This window comes from Salvelinus namaycush, chromosome 9 (assembly GCF_016432855.1).
Source record: "Salvelinus namaycush isolate Seneca chromosome 9, SaNama_1.0, whole genome shotgun sequence".
Taxonomy (NCBI): Eukaryota; Metazoa; Chordata; class Actinopteri; order Salmoniformes; family Salmonidae; genus Salvelinus; species Salvelinus namaycush.
In genome coordinates, this window is record NC_052315.1 from 31,758,011 (window position 1) to 31,775,616 (window position 17,606).

At 42.5% G+C, this 17,606-nt stretch overlaps 1 protein-coding gene across 2 annotated transcripts in view; it reads right to left on the reverse strand.

Annotated features, from left to right (window-relative positions):
* LOC120053955 (IQ motif and SEC7 domain-containing protein 3-like) overlaps positions 1 to 17,297 on the reverse strand; it is a 45,204-nt gene extending 27,907 nt beyond the window's left edge. For both annotated transcript variants that reach the window (XM_039001285.1, XM_039001287.1), the window contains exons 1-5: positions 16,424 to 17,297; positions 5,724 to 5,789; positions 2,546 to 2,675; positions 1,496 to 1,846; positions 631 to 1,382 (exon numbers count right to left, since the gene is read on the reverse strand). In XM_039001285.1, the coding sequence (XP_038857213.1) occupies positions 631 to 1,382; positions 1,496 to 1,846; positions 2,546 to 2,675; positions 5,724 to 5,789; positions 16,424 to 16,953 (1,829 nt within the window). In that variant the 5' untranslated portion in view covers positions 16,954 to 17,297. The remainder of the gene's footprint in view (positions 1 to 630; positions 1,383 to 1,495; positions 1,847 to 2,545; positions 2,676 to 5,723; positions 5,790 to 16,423) is intronic.
* Positions 17,298 to 17,606: the final 309 nt, after the last annotated feature.

Below are 17,606 nucleotides of genomic sequence, written 5' to 3' on the forward strand. Positions count from 1 at the left end.
CGTCTACTCCACGTTGGTTCAACGTAATTTCATTTAAATGACATGGAAACAACGTTGAGTCAACCATTGTGTGCCCATGGGAAACCTCTATGTAAATATTATAGGTTATCATATTTCATTAATCCCTTACATTTGGTTTAATATGGGGGAAATACTAATTTTCCCAGAATGCACTAGTTTGACCATCAAGTTCACCCTTAAAAAAACAAGCCACACAAATGAAATGGTTGGTTGAAATATAATTGGCTATTCTAAGCACTAAGGTTAAAAGAGTACATGAACAAGAGTACATTGTTTCCAGAGAATGACATATTCTTTGGTATCTGGAAGTTTGACCTTTCAGATTAAATTAAAAATTGAAAGGAATTTCTTTGAATTGTACTGAATTAAATTCTACTTCCTGTCACTCAAACTCAAATTCTACATCCTGTGGGTTGTGGCCAATTCAATTAAAATTTCAAATCATGAGTTGAATGGAAGTCAATTCCAAAATTCGGAATAGAGCACAACCCTGGTATGAGGTATATAAAGTCTGTATTTGCGTGCATATGTGTGTGTGTGTGTGTGTGTGTGTGTGTGTGTGTGTGTGTGTGTGTGTGTGTGTGTGTGTGTGTGTGTGTGTGCACTCACACGTTGAAGAGGTTGAGTCCAATGCGATAGAGTCGTTTGCGATGCGTGTCAGTGGAGAGTGTGGGGGATCGGCAGGAGGTAGGGTCCTGGCAGCGGTCTCTAGGCAGAGAGAGGACCAGGGCCTGGAGAGCCTCAGAGGTGGGGTCCCTGGTTGACTGGGACCCTGGCTGGGACTGTGGGTGATGAGCCTTGGGGTATGTGGAGTACTGGGGGTACTGGGAATAGGAGGACTGAGTGGTATACTGGTTATACTGGGCTGAGGTAGAGGTGGAGGTGGAACTGAGTCTCTCTGAGACACTCTGCCCCCCCATCTCTCCCCCCTGCCCTGTCACAGTTGACCCCCTTCTCGACCCTCCTCCCTCCAACAACTCCTCACTGGGAGGGGGGGCAGGAAACTCCTCCTCACCCCTCAGCTGGGAGGTTGTTGATTGAGTCCTCACCCCTCCTGCCCTCTCTCCCCCGTCCACTGAGACTTGCCTGCTCCCTCCCGCTCCTGCCCCTGTGTTGCCGTGGGTAGCAGTGGTTGTGGAGGTGGTAGTCGTGGAGACAGTGTAGTTGTTGGTGTCGATGTGAACCGTGACGTCTCTGAAGGCCATGAGCAGGGAGCTGGCACTGCGAGGCATACAGGCACTCTGTGCAGCCATCCGAAACGCCCTGGGGTCCATCAGCAGCCCCCCTGTCCCCCCTTCAACCCCCTCCGACAGGCTCCACCCACGCAGGGCCTCGTCTATCGAATGGGCCAGTGAGCGTACCTGGAATAAGAATCATAATACGAGTCATTGGAACACCTGTAAGTTTTATGATGCTACGCTAGGCTTACTGATGCTAGACTACGCTAGGCTAAAGTGTTACATATAAAGCCCACCTGCTCTGAGAAGCAGTCCTCCAGCTGTGTAAGCGAGGGCCCGGGGCCCGGGACTGTGGCGGGGGAGGGGGGCAGGGAGGTGGAGCGTGAAGGGGGTGGTGGGGGTGTTTTGGGGCGCAGGGGGGGTCTCCCGGTCTCTAACAGGAAGCTGTGTCGCTGGGTGGGTTTTTGGTTCCGGCTGGGGTTGGGCCGCCGCAGGGAGATGCGGCGTGGCAACTTGCTCTCTGACAGAGAGTTCCGGATCTTCTGGAAGTTCTTACTGAGCTGGTACTGACGGAATGCCATCTGAATACAACACGCAGCGCGCCGCGACACCAGGTGACCAGCGTACCTCTGTTCCAACTCCTCTATCTACAAACAGAGAGGGAGAGAGAGGAAAGAGGAGAACAGAGAAAAATATTGTTTGTAAGGTTTTGGGGGGGAGGGATATTGTAGTCACAGAGCAATGCTACAAGCCTCCATTTGTTAAACTGGATATTTCTCAAAAATAAAAGGATAGCAGGACAAGCTCTCCTCTCCTAAAACAGTACAACAGACTCCAATCCCTCTACATCACAGACACCAATCACTACATCACTGTGTTTCAGGGAAACAGAAGTCAAAAAGAAAGCTAATTTATTAAGACATTCTTCTTAATTTGATCACCCTGTTGCATGACAACATTCCTGCAATGCAGGAGATTTAAAAGGTTTAAAAAGGCTTTTGAAGTTTGCCATTTCCACTTAAACATTTCAGACTTGATTTTCCCGTACGAAAAATGTATCCACCCCTACAAAAATGCCCAATAATTACAATCCACATAATACTTCACATTTCCTGTGGCTGCAGGAGTATTTTCCAGCTGTAGCAAACTGGCACAAATTAAGATCCTACATCTCTATTCAGCAAGCAATCCCCTTTAATTTCCTCTGAGACTCAGAGAGAGGGGGAGTGGGAAGGAGATGCAGAAAAGGGGAGAGAGAGAGAGAGAGAGAGAGAAAGAAACACACACAGGCAGCAGCATGCTCCATTTCTGCCGGCCTGCCGGCCTGTATCCCACTGCACACACACCTGTTTGGTCTTGTTCTCCAGGGCAAGTTCGTAGTCGCTGGGTCCTTCTCTCCGAGCCACACCCCCCGACCCCTCTCCTTCCTGTCCGCTGGAGGAATTCCCGCCCTCCAGACTCAGCAGCTGCCGATCACTATGGAAACAACAACACTCACCTTCAACCCCTGGGAAAACGTGTTTATGTACACTACCGTTCAAAAGTTTGGGGTCACTGCATTTCGCTACACTCGCATTAACATCTGCTAACCATGTGTATGTGACAAATACAATTTGATTTGATTTGAGGAGTGATGGTTGCTGATAATGGGCCTCTGTACGCCTATGTAGATATTCCATTAAAAAAATCTGCCGTTTCCAGCTACAATAGTCATTTACAACATGAACAATGTCTACACTGTATTTCTGATCAATTTGATGTTATTTTAATGGACTTTTTTTTTTGCTTTTCTTTCAAAAACAAGGACATTTCTAAGTGACCCCAAACTTTTGAACAGTAGCGTATGTATGTATGTGTGTGTATGTGTGTATGTCCTTTACTTATCTTTCTTAGTCTTTCAGTTGTTATATAAGCCAGCTCTAACACCACAGCTACTGTATAAAAGCAAAGACTGCTCATGCTTAAATAATGACTACATCAATAATGTTCCTCTCTTGTTCTGCTATTCAGCTAACACAGCCTGACACACTGTGTGTGTGTGTGTGCGTGTGTGAGTTTGGCGCATGCTGGAGGCTGCATTTTATTAAGACTCTATTAAAAACACCACCATGCCTCAGCACTGCATCAGAATACATCAAAGTACATTCAAATGTATTTAAGGCTTTAACAGACAAGTAGATATGGACAGTAATGGCTCTTTAATAGTACTCCTGCTTCACGCACACACACACACACACACACACACACACACACACACACACACACACACTGTTTTTTCCGCCTCCTCCTCTGTCACAGTGAAAGAGAAATTAACATCTGTCATCTCACATCACTCAAGAGCCGCACAGAGACCTACAGCCAGAGGACACACAAACACACCTGCACATACACAAACAGACACGCACAATTCTATCTAAAATACGATGGAGCGATGACCCCCATCTTATTTTAGATAGATAATATGCAACAGTATTGTAGTAGGCCGTCTCGAGCCCGGTCTTGAGACCACATATTTAGTGTCTCGGTCTTGTCTCGGTGTCGGGTATATTTTTACTCGGCCTTGACTCAGTCTTGGATGACCCCCATCTTATTTTAGATAGATAATATGCAACAGTATTGTAGTAGGCCGTCTCGAGCCCGGTCTTGAGACCACATATTTAGTGTCTCGGTCTTGTCTCGGTGTCGGGTATATTTTTACTCGGCCTTGACTCAGTCTTGGATGACCCCCATCTTATTTTAGATAGATAATATGCAACAGTATTGTAGTAGGCCGTCTCGAGCCCGGTCTTGAGACCACATATTTAGTGTCTCGGTCTCGTCTCGGTGTCGGGTATATTTTTACTCGGCATTGACTCAGTCTTGGACAATGAGGACTCGTAATTTCTTCCTGAGACTAGCCGAGACCATAACTATCAGCTCACATTCAGTCAGAGCATAAAGCCAACAAGCTCTCACAGTCTCACTGCATAAATAAACGTTAATACACATTCCCCAAACGTCAAATTTGATGTTCCTCCTGCTGCTCTGCATTATTCCTCCTGCTGCTCTGTATCGTTCCTCCTGCTGCTCTGTATCGTTCCTCCTGCTTCTCTATATCGTTCCTCCTGCTTCTCTATATCGTTCCTCCTGCTTCTCTATATCGTTCCTCCTGCTTCTCTATATCGTTCCTCCTGCTTCTCTATATCGTTCCTCCTCCTGCACTGTATCGTTCCATTTATCGAAACATCAAATTTTGAAGTTAAGGGTTAAGTTTATGCACTCATTCCGAATGGTTAAGGTAAGGGTTAAGGTTTGGGATAGGGTTAAAACATTAAGGTTAGGCACTCATCAACACCCTATCAAAACCCAAGTCTACTTGATGGTAATAGCGATCACTGTTACCCTTAGTGGCTGGTTTTGAAGACATTTCCCAACCTCCTCAGGACATGGATAAACGTCCAATTTCGACATCAATCTTGAACAATCTCCCTGCATAAAACCACTTCGCCAGGCCAAATATCCACACTCATTTCATGACACATTCATTTATTATCGCCTATTGAAACCTGTGCTTCCTACTTTACTGGTAACATTACTGTCATTTTCTTTAATTGAAAAATACCCTCAAACTTTGTCATGCTCATCAGAATTTCCTTGGCAGGGAAGAGTGGGAGAAATTGGCTATAGGGGAGTGGGGGAAATTGGCTATAGGGGAGTGGGGGAAATTGTTTGAAAATTTGGCGCTCACTATTAGTAAGGGGAGACCGGGGGAAGTTGAAACATATTTTGTATTTTGAGCTATTATCGACCTGTTTGGGTTCGTGATCATTTGTAGAGTGGCTCTCTATTTGCCCTCAGCATGCATTTTTTCACCATTCTAAATGTTTAAAGAATCCATTATGTTCTTCTGAAACATGAACACAGAACATTTTGAACTCTTATGGTGGCTATTTGACACAAGTATAATCACGGTCTTGAATTGGACTCGCATTTCTTTGGTCTCGGCCTTGACTCAGTCTTGGACCTCACGCCCCACTCGCAGTCTCGGTCTTAACTCGGTATCCCCCCCGGTTTTGGTCTTGACTTCTCTACTCCCAGTTCATAGACATAAAATGTAATGACAACATTGCTCTGCTCCCTCCAACCTCTTCAGGGCTAGAGGTTGAATCAGTCACTGGCAGCACTTTCACTACCACGCAACCACACACAGACAGAGAAGGAGTCTGATGGCATTTGTGTAGTGTGTGGACATGGCTTGAGCAGCACACACAAACACATACAGACAAACTAAAGGGAGTTCCACAGGGGCACAATCACAGAGCCATTAGATAGCCCCTCAGAGAATCAGTAATGGCACTGCAGGGTAGACTGGAGAGAGGGAAGATGAAATGAGAAAGAAAGAAAAAAAGTAAGAAAGAGAGAGAGAAAAAAAGGTGGGCAGAATAAGAAAAGAAGACAGCTAAAAAACTGAGAAAGTCACAGAGGAAGAGGCAGAGAAAAAGAGATCGCGATGGAGTGATTTCAGAGTTCAGATTTCAACCTTACCTGGAGGAGCCAGTGGGAGCAGCCTCTGGGGCAGGACAGCAGAACTGATGTAGTATTGTCTGACTCCTGTAGAGGAAGAGAGGGAGAGGAGAGGAGAGGGGGCAGAGGAGATAGGAGTGTGGTGAGAAGGGGAGAGGTGGGTGGGACAAGAAGGGGCAAAGAGTTGGTAAGAGTTATTTTACTCTTATGGTATTAGCGCAGAGTTGAATCAGAACCAAACTCTCTCAACACACACAAACCTTATTAACTACATCAAAATAATTCAGACATCAGACATATCTGTTGTTTTAGTAAGATTTAACAAGTACAGCTGGTTACTCAGATGGCTACCCTCTCTCTTTATCTCTCTCGCTCCCTCTCACACACACACACACACACACACACACACACACACACACACACACACACACACACACACACACACACACACACACACACACACACAGTTTTTTCCGCCTCCTCCTCTGTCACAGTGAAAGAGAAATTAACATCTGATACAAGTAACAAAACACTGATAGACCAGGACAGTCACACAATAAAAAAATATACGATATACAGTACAAACAATACAACTAAAAATAATCTGATTTTGTTTTGTTTTAAAGTGTCACATGCTTCGTAGACAACAGGTGTAGAACAACAGTGAAATGCTTACTTAAGGGTCCTTTTCCAACAATGCAGAGTTAATGATATTTTTTATGTTTAGGGTTACAATTAGAGTTACAATTAAGGTTAGGGTTAGGGGTTACGATTAGGTTTAGAGTTAGGAGTTAAGGTTAGGTACAGTTTTAGGCTTAGGGTTAGGGATTTGGAGTTAAGTTTAGGCTAAGGGTTAAGGTAAGGGTTATGGTTAGGTTAAGGGTTAAGGTTAGGTTTAGGGTGTGTGTGCATATGTAGTGTGTGTGTGTGTGTGTGTGTGTGTGTGTGTGTGTGTGTGTGTGTGTGTGTGTGTGTGTGTGTGTGTGTGTGTGTGTGTGTGTGTGTGTGTGTGTGTGAATGTTAGGGTAAAGTCCAGTGTGTGTGCAAAGAGTCAGTGCAAGAGAGTTTGTGCAAAAAAGGGTAAATGCAGGTAGTCCGGGTAGCCATTTGATTAGCTATTTAGAAGTGTTGTTAAGAATTCTTATGACTTGGGGGTAGAAGGGTTCAGGGTCCTGTTGGTTCCAGACTTGGTGCATTGGTAACGCTTGCCGTGTGTTATCAGAGAGAACAGTCTGTGGTTTGGGTGGCTGGAGTCTGTTGGGCCATCCTCTGAAACCGCCTGGTATAGAGGTCCTGGATGGCAGGGAGCTCGGTCCCAGTGATGTACTGGACCGTACCCACTACCCTTTGCAGCACCTTGCAATTAGAGGCCAACCAATTGCCATACTAAGTGGTGATGCAGCCAGTCAAGATGCTCTCGCTGGTGCAGCTGTATAACTTTTTGAGGATCTGAAGGGGAAGAGGCGTTGTCGTGACGTGTTAGAGTGCGTCTGTGTGTGTGTGTTTGTTTGTGTGTGTGGCCCCTCACAGTCCCCGCTGTTCCATGAGATGTTGTTTAATCTTTTTTTAAAGGTAATTTTGCTGTTTGCTTGAGTAATTGGAGATGGGAGTTCCATGAGATCATGGCTCTGTATAATACTGTTTGTTGCTGTGAATTTGATTTGAACTTGGGGACTGTGAAGAGACCCCTGGTGTAATGTGATGCGTGCTGGTGGCAGGGAAGTCAGGCACAGGAGAACGAACTTGGTATAAACGGAGTATTTTAATAAATGCTCACAAACTCCGAAAACCAACATATATAAAATAAAGAAAGTGGGTACAAAACCCTTTGCACACCATAACATACAAAGCACCAATACATGACCGACAAGGACATGAGAGGGAAACAAAGGGTTAAATACACAACATGTAATTGATGGGATTGGAACCAGGTGTGATATATGACAAGACAAAACCAATGGAAAATGAAAAATGGATCAGTGATGGCTAGAAGGTCGGTGACGTCGACCGCCGAACACTGCTTCGAACAAGGAGAGGGGCCGACTTCGGAGGAAGTCGTGACACCTGGTGGCATATCTTCTGGGGTATATATGGGTGTCTGAGCTGAATGTTATTTCATTACGCAGATAATCTGGAATTGTCATTACAGTAATGCTTCTTATATAAACTAGAAAAGAAGCAGTTAATCTCTCGTCAACCCTCAACCAGGAAAGACTGGCCTGCATGTTGTTGATGTTAGTTCTGTATGTGCAGTTAAGGACAATGTGTGCTGCTCTGTTTTGAGCCAGCTGCAGCTTTGCTAGGTCTTTCTTTGCTGCACTTGACCATATTACAGTAATCAAGATGGGACAAGACCAGAGCCTGAACAAATAGTACAGATGATTTTTGTGTCAAAAACACAGATCATCTTTTTAGAACAGACATACCCCCTCCCCATCTTCACAACAACTCTGTCAATATGACTTGACCAAGATAATTTATCATCCAATGTTATACCTAGGAGTTTAGCTTCCTCGACTTCCTCATTGGTCACACCCTTTATACACAACTCCAGTTGAGGTTTAGGTCTTAGAGAATGTTTTGAAACAAATACAATGTTTTTAGTTTGATGTATTTAAGACCAGTTTATTATTATTCACCCATTTGTGATACCGACTATAACTCCTTATTTAGAATTTCAGTGAGCTCGCTGGCTTTGGGTGCTGACATGTAGAGTGTGGAATCATCCGCATACATAGTCATTCTAGCTTTTATAAGACCAGTGGCAAATCATGTTTGTTGTCATGCCAAATATTGTCAAAACAACGTCAAGGTAGGAACTCCGTTACAGGAAGAATTCAAACCCAGCTGGTTCAAAAAGCTCATAGGACCAACCCAGAGCTTTATCTCCGGTAACAGTGGAGTTCTGTTTCTGTCTGTGTTGGCCGTAGCAAGGTCACCTCTCTGTCTGTACAACACACACAAATGCTGTAACATCTCTAACACAGAGAGCAGGTTAATATTTTAACACTACACATCTCCCTCTTCTCTCTCTCCTTCTCTCTGCTCTCTCACTCAGTCTCTCTCTCCCCTAGCCCTAGCCTAGACACTCTAACATGTTATAAATGATCCAGGAGCGGGGGTTCAGAGCGGACAGTTACTCTCTCTTTCCCCCTCTCATCTCTATTTATCTCACTGTCCTGAGAGTAGCTGATTACAGTTTGCTCTAAGGGCTAAGCGGGCCAGATACATGTGGACCAGCTGGAAGGATGAGGGGGGAGAAATAAGCAGACCCCTCCCCCCCCACACACACACACACACCCTATTTTAGTGTGTACTGTATGTTATATAGTGTGCCGATTCCACGTCATCCCCCCACATTTGTAGTTTGTGCACTGTGTAATGTGAGAGTATTGTCAATCATATGGAGAGATGTAGCGGTTGAAGGGAGAGAAAATGAGAGAAGGAGAGGGAGGTAGAGAGAGCTCTGAACACTAACCCCTAGACATGGTTGTCATCATTGGGGGGAAACGATTGTTAAATGTATTTTAAAACTACCCCCGATTTTAACCCTAACCTCAAATTAAGACTTAAAAGCTAATATTCTTGTTCTTGAATATTCACGGTATAGCAAATGTTGATAGAACAAAAAGAAGTTGATGCTGGATAATGAACAATCACAAAAAAGCCTTTGTGCAAAAAACTTCCAGAAGTAATGAATGTAGTGGAAACATTTTAAAGCCTTTATTTTCTATGGTTTATGCATTGCAAGAATAAAAATGTTTGACTTAACCTAATTGGATATTTTCTACTGTAGTTCCTGTATATCCCGTTTGCCATTTCCTCAATGCTTCCAAAGTCTAAATATCAGTAACAGTCTACAGGTCCAACAGCCTCATGGAACCCTGGTTCTTCCTCACAGTTAAGCATCATCAATCTCCCCTCCTCTCTTCCCTCTTTATCTCTTCTACTCTGTTCTTGTCCTCAGTGGGAGAGGAATCCCAGAGAGCATAATCAGCAGTCCTGCTGGGATTTCACTCATAATCAGAACATCACACACACACACACACACACACACACACACACACACACACACGCGCGCGCGCGCACGCACACACACACACAGGGTTTAATTCAAATGAATTCAGAACCATGGACAGGGCCACTAAAGTTATAACAGTAGAGCTGAGCTGCAGCTAAACCAACTACAGTAGGTCTACAACAGTTGTAACAGTAACCTACACAGCTACAACAGTAGAGTTGTATTCAATCCAACTACAGTCTGATATTTAAACCTCACCCCTCAACCAGGTTTCAAAGCAGTGTTTCTTTGCCAAGGGTGTAGCATGCATTTCAGCAATATCCCTCCAAACAAACACATACACAGACCCAAACAGACACACACACACACACACACACACACACACACAGCTGTGTGTTATATAATCTCCTATGTTTTGGTCTCTCTCTGCAAATAATCCGCTACTTTAAATTCTCCACGTCACACTCATGATTATCCTGCCATTGTACCAGACAACATCATCAGGAAAGCAGGCAGGCCTATATCTTACAACCTGGTCCGCCATGGGTCTACTCGAGTTGAAATCGATGTTGGCACACACACACGCACTGTAAAAATTATCTGGTGTTTTCAACTAATTATTATTAAGTAACTGATTCCACTGCCTTTTTTTAGTTTACTCAACTTTTTGGTCCAAGTGTTGCCAAAAAAAACTAAACGCTTGACCAAAAACAGCTTCTGGACATCAGAACAGCAATCACAAACCTCGATTTGGATGAAGATTTCTACTTCAACGAGTCAGCAGCTGTGGATGTACTGCTCATTCCGGACCAGGCACAAATCCCTGTGACTCGAAAGAGGAAGAGACGGCGCAAAGGAGAAAAAAGAGCGATCTCCCTGATGAGACTACGACGGCGAGTAAATAAACTGCCTCTACCCTCCGTTCTATTGGCGAACGTATAATAACTAGAGAACAAACTGGACGAGCTCCGTTCGAGACTATCCTATCAACGGGACTTGAAGAACTGTTATGTCCTATGTTTCTCGAAGTGGTGGCTGAACAAGGGCATGCCGACTAGGCACACACTGGTTGAATCAACGTTGTTTCCACGTCATTTCAATAAAATTACATTGAACCAATGTGGAATAGATGTTGAATTGACATCTGTGTCCAGTGGTTGGATAATACATTGCCTATAAAAGTATTCACACCCTTTGACTTCTTCCACATCTTGTTGTGTTACAGACTGAATTTAAAATTGCTTTAATTGAGATGTTATGTCACTGGCCTACACACAATACCCCATAATGTCAGTGGAATTATGTTTTTGACATTTTTACAAATTAATAAAAAATGTAAAGCTGAAATGTCTTGAGTCAATAAGTATTCAACCCCTTTGTTATGGCAAGCTTAAATAAGTTTAGAAGTAAAGTTTTCCTTAAAGTCACATAATATGTTGCATGGCCTCACTCTGTGTGCAATAATAGATTTTTGAAAGACTACCTCATCTCTGTACCCCAAACATACAATTATCTGTAAGGTCCCTCAGTCGAGCAGTTAATTTCAAACACAGATTCAACTAAAAAGACCAGGGAGGTTTTCCAATGCCTCGCAAAGAAGGGCAACTATTGGTAGATGGGTAAAAAAATTAAAAAGCAGACATTGCATATCCCTTTGAGCATGTTGAAGTTATTAATTACACTTTGGATGGTGTATAAATTCACCCAGTCACTACAAAGATACAGGCGTCCTTCCTAACTCAGTTGACGGAGAGGAAGGAAACCGCTCAGGGATTTCACCATGAGGCCAATGGTGACTTTAAAAGGGGTTTAATGGCTGTGGTAGGAGAAAACTGAGGATGGATCAACAACATTGTAGTTACTCCACAATGCTAATGACAGAGTGAAAAGAAAAAAGCTTGTACAGAATAAAAAAATATTCCAAAACATGCATCCTGTTCACAAGGCACTAAAGTAAAACTGTAAAAAATTGGCAAAGAAATTAACTTTAGGTCCTAAACCGTTATTTTTGGGGAAAATCCAACAACACATATCACTTTTCATATCGTGTTATGGGTATGCTTATCTTCGGCAAGGACTAGGGAGTTTTTTTATGATAAAAATTAACAGAATAGATCTAAGCACTGGAAAAATCCTAGAAGAAAACCTGGTTCAGTCGATTTGAATCCCACTTTGTAACACAACAAAATGTGGAAAAAGTGAAGGGGTGTGAATAGTTTCTGAAGGCTCTTAATAGCCAAGTTATCGTTAATCATTATGTATTTATTCCTTGTGTTATTATTTTTCTATTATTTGTCTTTTTTCTCTCTCTGCATTGTTGGGAAGGGCCCAGAAGTAAGCATTTCACTGTAAGTCTACACATGTTGTTTACAAAGCATGTGACACAAAAATGTGATTTGATTATTTGATTTGACATACTGTAGGCAAAAATTCAGTCAACTTAAAATGACGTGGTTGCTCAAATTGTCTCATATGTTCATTCAACTAGAAATCATTATTTGGAAATCATTACTTACCTTAAAAAAGGCTGTGGAACTGCTTTTAACATACAATGTTTTCAACGTACATATTTGACACACGATTACATTGTGCATGTTAATTTATACAGTAATTAATAGTGATGTTACGTTTGATACCAGAGCTCCATATGTCACAAATCACTAAGCAGCTAGCTCTGAAGCAGTATGCCGATGCGTGTATCACTTTATCAGAAGTACGTCATCAATGATGTCCGAAGCTTCGTTTGATCACATGCTTTTTCAAACCATGTGTTCCAAAATGTGAGATCCCACAGATTTTCCCCATGGTTCCAGTGCTTTCTTCAATTCCAAGCTACTTTCAACCGCTGACCTCTACTGGACACCATACTTACAAATATACTCAACATTTCTTCACCTGGGACTTGAACTCACAACCTCTTGGTTCACAGCATTCCAGTCTTCCTGCTAAGCCACCATGTCTGTGTCAATGACTGATTTCACCTGCATTGCTACACTTTGCACTTCAAAGTATATCTCAACTCTGTTAAAAGTACACTCAAGAAAAACGATTGCATTTATCATAGTGATTAAGGAGTAACATTAAATATGCACCACAAACATTAGACAACTATACATTAAAACCTACAATTGCTGAAATAAGTAAATCAAATCAATGATGAGAGAATAGTCAGATTAACTGATAATTGAAACAGACACGGTGGAGTAGCAGGAAGCTTGGAATGCCATGAAACAAGAGGTTCAAATCAGGGGAGAAAAACTGCCCACTCTCATTGAAGCCATGGAAATTCCTGCAGAACTGCGGTTGGCCTTCAACTGCCGTGGCTTCAATGAGAGGGGTCAGTCAACTAGTTACAACTCCCCTGTTGTAACTAGTTCCACAGCTTTTTTTTTAGGTAAGATGGCCAAATAATAATTTCTAGTTGAATAAATATATGAGAAAAGTTTAGCAAAAAAATAATTTTAAGTTAACCTGTCTAGCCCCAGCGTTCCGCTAGCGGAACTCCTCCCACATTCCACTGAAAAGGCAGAGCGCGAAATTCAAAAAATATTTTTTAGAAATATTTAACTTTCACACATTAACAAGTCCAATACAGCAAATGAAAGATAAACATCTTGTGAATCCAGTCAACATGTCCGATTTTTAAAATGTTTTACAGCGAAAACACACGTATATTTATGTTAGCTCACCACCAAATACAAAAAAGCACAGACATTTCTTTCACAGCACAGGTAGCTTGCAGAAAACCAACCAAACTAACCAAGAAACAACTTCATCAGATGACAGTCTTATAACATGTTACACAATAAATCTATGTTTTGTTCGAAAAATGTGCATATTTGAGCTATAAATCAGTTTTACATTGCAGCTACCATCACAGCTACCGTCAACAATAGGACCGAAGCAGCCAGAGTAATTATAGAGACCAACGTGGAATACCTAAATACTCATCATAAAACATTTCTGAAAAATGCATGGTGTACAGCAAATGAAAGACAAGCATCTTGTGAATCCAGCCAATATTTCAGATTTGTTAAGTGTTTTACAGCGAAAACACAATATAACATTATATTAGCTTACCACAATAGCCAGAAACACAAGCCATTTACCAGCAGCAAAAGTTAGCGATCGTAACAAACCAGCAAAATATATATAATTTTTGACTAACCTTGATAAGCTTCATCAGATGACAGTCCTATAACATCAGGTTATACATACACTTATGTTTTGTTCGAAAATGTGCATATTTAGAGCTGAAATCAGTGGTTATACATTGTGCTAACGTAGCATCTTTTTCCCAGAATGTGCGGATATTTTTCTAAAATTCACCTATTCTGACCAAATAACTATTCATAAACATGACTAAAAAATACATGTTGTATAGGAAATGATAGATACACTAGTTCTTAATGCAATCGCCGTGTTAGAATTCTAAAAATAACTTCATTACGACATCCAGCTTATGTTATAGCGAGAGCGTGCCCAAAATCTGGGCGCTAACTACTAGTACACATGTTCGACAGATATATGAAATAGCATCATAAAATGGGTCCTACTTTTGATGATCTTCCATCAGAATGTTGTACAACGGGTCCTTTGTCCAGAACAATCGTTGTTTGGATTTAGAATGTCCTCTTCTCCAGTCAATTAGCACGGAAAGCTAGCAAAGTGGCGCGAAGCTCTCCTTCCTGAACATACGCAGACAAAGCAACACGCCTAACGTCCCGAAAAAATTTCAATCATCTAATAAAACTATATTGAAAAAACATACTTTACGATGATATTGTCACATGTATCAAATAAAATCAAAGCCGGAGATATTAGTCGTCTATAACGACAGCTTTACAGAAGGCAATACCAGGTCACTTCTCGCACGTTCCAGAAAACAGGAAATTGGGGTCACGTCATGCCAAGAGCTTTTATTCGACCTCAGATGATGTTATACACTCCATTTCTTCTCTCTCTGCCTGTTGACATCTAGTGGAAAGCGTATGAAGTGCATGTATACTAATAAATATCAAGCACATTTATAGGCAGGCCCTAGAACAGAGCATCGATTTCAGATTTTCCACTTCCTATCAGGAAGTTTGCTGCAAAATGAGTTCTGTTTTACTCATAGATATAATTCAAACGGTTTTAGAAACTAGAGAGTGTTTTCTATCCAATAGTAATAATAATATGCATATTGTACGAGCAAGAATAGAGTACGAGGCCGTTTAAATTGGGCACGATTTTCCCCCAAAGTGAAAATAGCGCCCTCTGTCCTCAAAGTTTAGCAAAAAAATAATTTTAAGTTAACTGAATTTTTGCCTACGTTTTCTCAAATTGGAGCAACATTTGGGCTAACTCATTTATTTTAAAACTTAAATTAATACCCTGACGTTTATTTGATTAAATCACTGAACACAACAGGCGCCTATTAGAGACAGGCTTCTATTTCAGCCAGGAATCTATTTTCTTAATGCACACAGCTTTTGCTCATTTGCATATTTAATTGTTTAATTCCAGCATTTACTTCCACTATTTTAATCAATTTCTTCATTTCAGGCACTAATGTGTTATCATGTACAGTATGCCTCTGTAAAAATAAAAAAATAAAAATGACATTTTCCTTGACAGAATAATTATTCTCCTCTTTAAATATGCATTTGTGGCAGTTTTTACTATCGCCACTAGAGGGCGATCGGCCGATTTCTGGGGGTCTGTACTCACCAAGTTGCTGATTGTTCTTGTGCTTGCCAGTTAGTTAGCAGTTCTCAGCAGAAGGAAGTGACAATAATAAGGGCTGTCCAGAATGTCTCCTATCCATAGACGTTGAGAAACGTGGAAGAAAGGAGTGAAGTTGAAGAAGTAATGGTAGTAGGAGTTGAGACACCAGATGATGTTCCTTGTCAACAGAGGGATCCTGACATGTTGCATATTAAGAAGGTGGACGTTGTAACGTTTATTACTTTGGTTATCAACTGCACAGCGCAAACAGAGGAAATCGAAGAAAAGAGGCATCATTGTGAGTGCTGCTGAGCGTTTTTTTGGACTAAGGAATTTTTCTGCAGAGGCATTACAAGGAATTATGTCGATGAATGCTCCGTCCTCCCAGGCACCTGAGCCTACGTAGAGATGTGACTGAAGGAGTGGGATGGTTGTTTGGTTTATTTTTGTATTACAGTATGCCCCCCTTCTTCCCCATATTGAATATTTTTTGTTTCAATACCCTGTATAGTAGGTGGCGGCAATATACCAACAGGTGTAGTCTGCCATAACAATGTAAAGAAAAAGAAGAAGAAAAAGAAGCAGTTTTCAGCTGTTAGCAGATGGCTAGCAGTTTCTTACTGACGATAAAAACGGATTGCCATCATTTATTCTAGTCATTACTGAATTTTTTTAATGTAACAAGTCAAACATTAAACCTAAAACAATTCATGGTCATTCATGGTAACCTCCTAAACCATTCATTTAGACCCCGCGTTTATTTGAAAGGGTGTTTCTTTGCTTAAATGTGTACTATTGCCTGGCTATTAAAAGGGACAGGTGGCTATTTGAGACTCAGTGTTTATTTGAAGTTTTACGTAAACCAAACAAAAGTCTGTGGAACCAGTTACTTAATAGTAATTAGTTGAAACAACTCGTTTTTGTTTTGTTTTTTACAGTGCACACACACTTTATCACATTCGCGTTGATAAAAGATAGTAAATGGACTCACTCTGATTGATTGGCGAGAGCCAGCGAGCGGCAGAGAGTGGTAGGAGTGGGGGGAGCTAGGGGATTCAGTGCGCGGCAGCCCGGGCTGGTCCTGCCGTCCTCCCCCATGCCCGGGCCGGCCTCGCTTGGCGGAGGGCTCGGTGACTGCTGCTGGGCCGGTACCAACTGCATGTCCTCCGGATTAGCGGGTTGAGGAGGCGACTTTTCTTGGTCCGGGTGGATCTCAGGCGGATGCTGGGCAGGCAGAGACCCGGTGTCATGAGGTTGTGTGTCTGGATGTGGGTGCTGAGGATGACGGTGATGAAGGTTCCGGTTGGAGTCCGGGGGATGATGATAATGATGTTGTACTCTTGCATCGCGCAGATTCCTGTTCTCCCCGAGCAGCTCGTCCACGCGCCGGTCCAGTTCGTCAATGCGCAGGCGCTGTGTCTGGATGAGGCTCTGCTGGTTCTGAACTATAGTGGTCAGTTCTCTAAGGTACAGAATTGCCTGGACCGGGTTCTCTAGCAGGCTGGTCCCCTGCACAGCCATGACCAGAGAGAGATAGCGCAAAGGAGAGCGATATTGAGATTATCGAGTGTAGTCTAGGGGAGAGGTAAATTTCTCCTCTCTTCTGATTTTTATTCCTCCATTAGTCCCTCCCTTCTTTGTAACGTTACTCTTCTGTTTTTAAACCTCTTCTGTTTCTGTGAGAGATGATCGGGTGTAGAGAAGAGACTATTCCATTCAAAAGGAAAAAAGCAAGAGAGAGACAGGAAAAAAAAGAGATATGATGATCAGATGTAGAGGTACACCTTCCAGTCTTCCCGTGATTAGATTCTCCTCTTCTCCCTTGCGGCCACCGATACGGCTGTGCTGCTGATTGCGGCTGCTGATGACAGTTTTCAGATCCAGATGCGACGCAAAGCGAGTTGTGCGGGGGCGTGTGGCGTCATCACACATGAATGCGCACGCGCGCACACTCTCTGTATCTATGAGTTATTTACTGTATTTAAGAATTATGCAACACATGCTCTGTCTGTGGACTATAGCCCTTCACACACGCAAGCACTCACGCCCCCCCCCCCCCCCCCCCCCCCCACCCACACATACACACAGAGAGAGAACCCATATTTATGTTTATTTATTTTTCCCTTTATTTTCCCTTAACTATTTGCACATCATAACACTGTACATAGCCATAA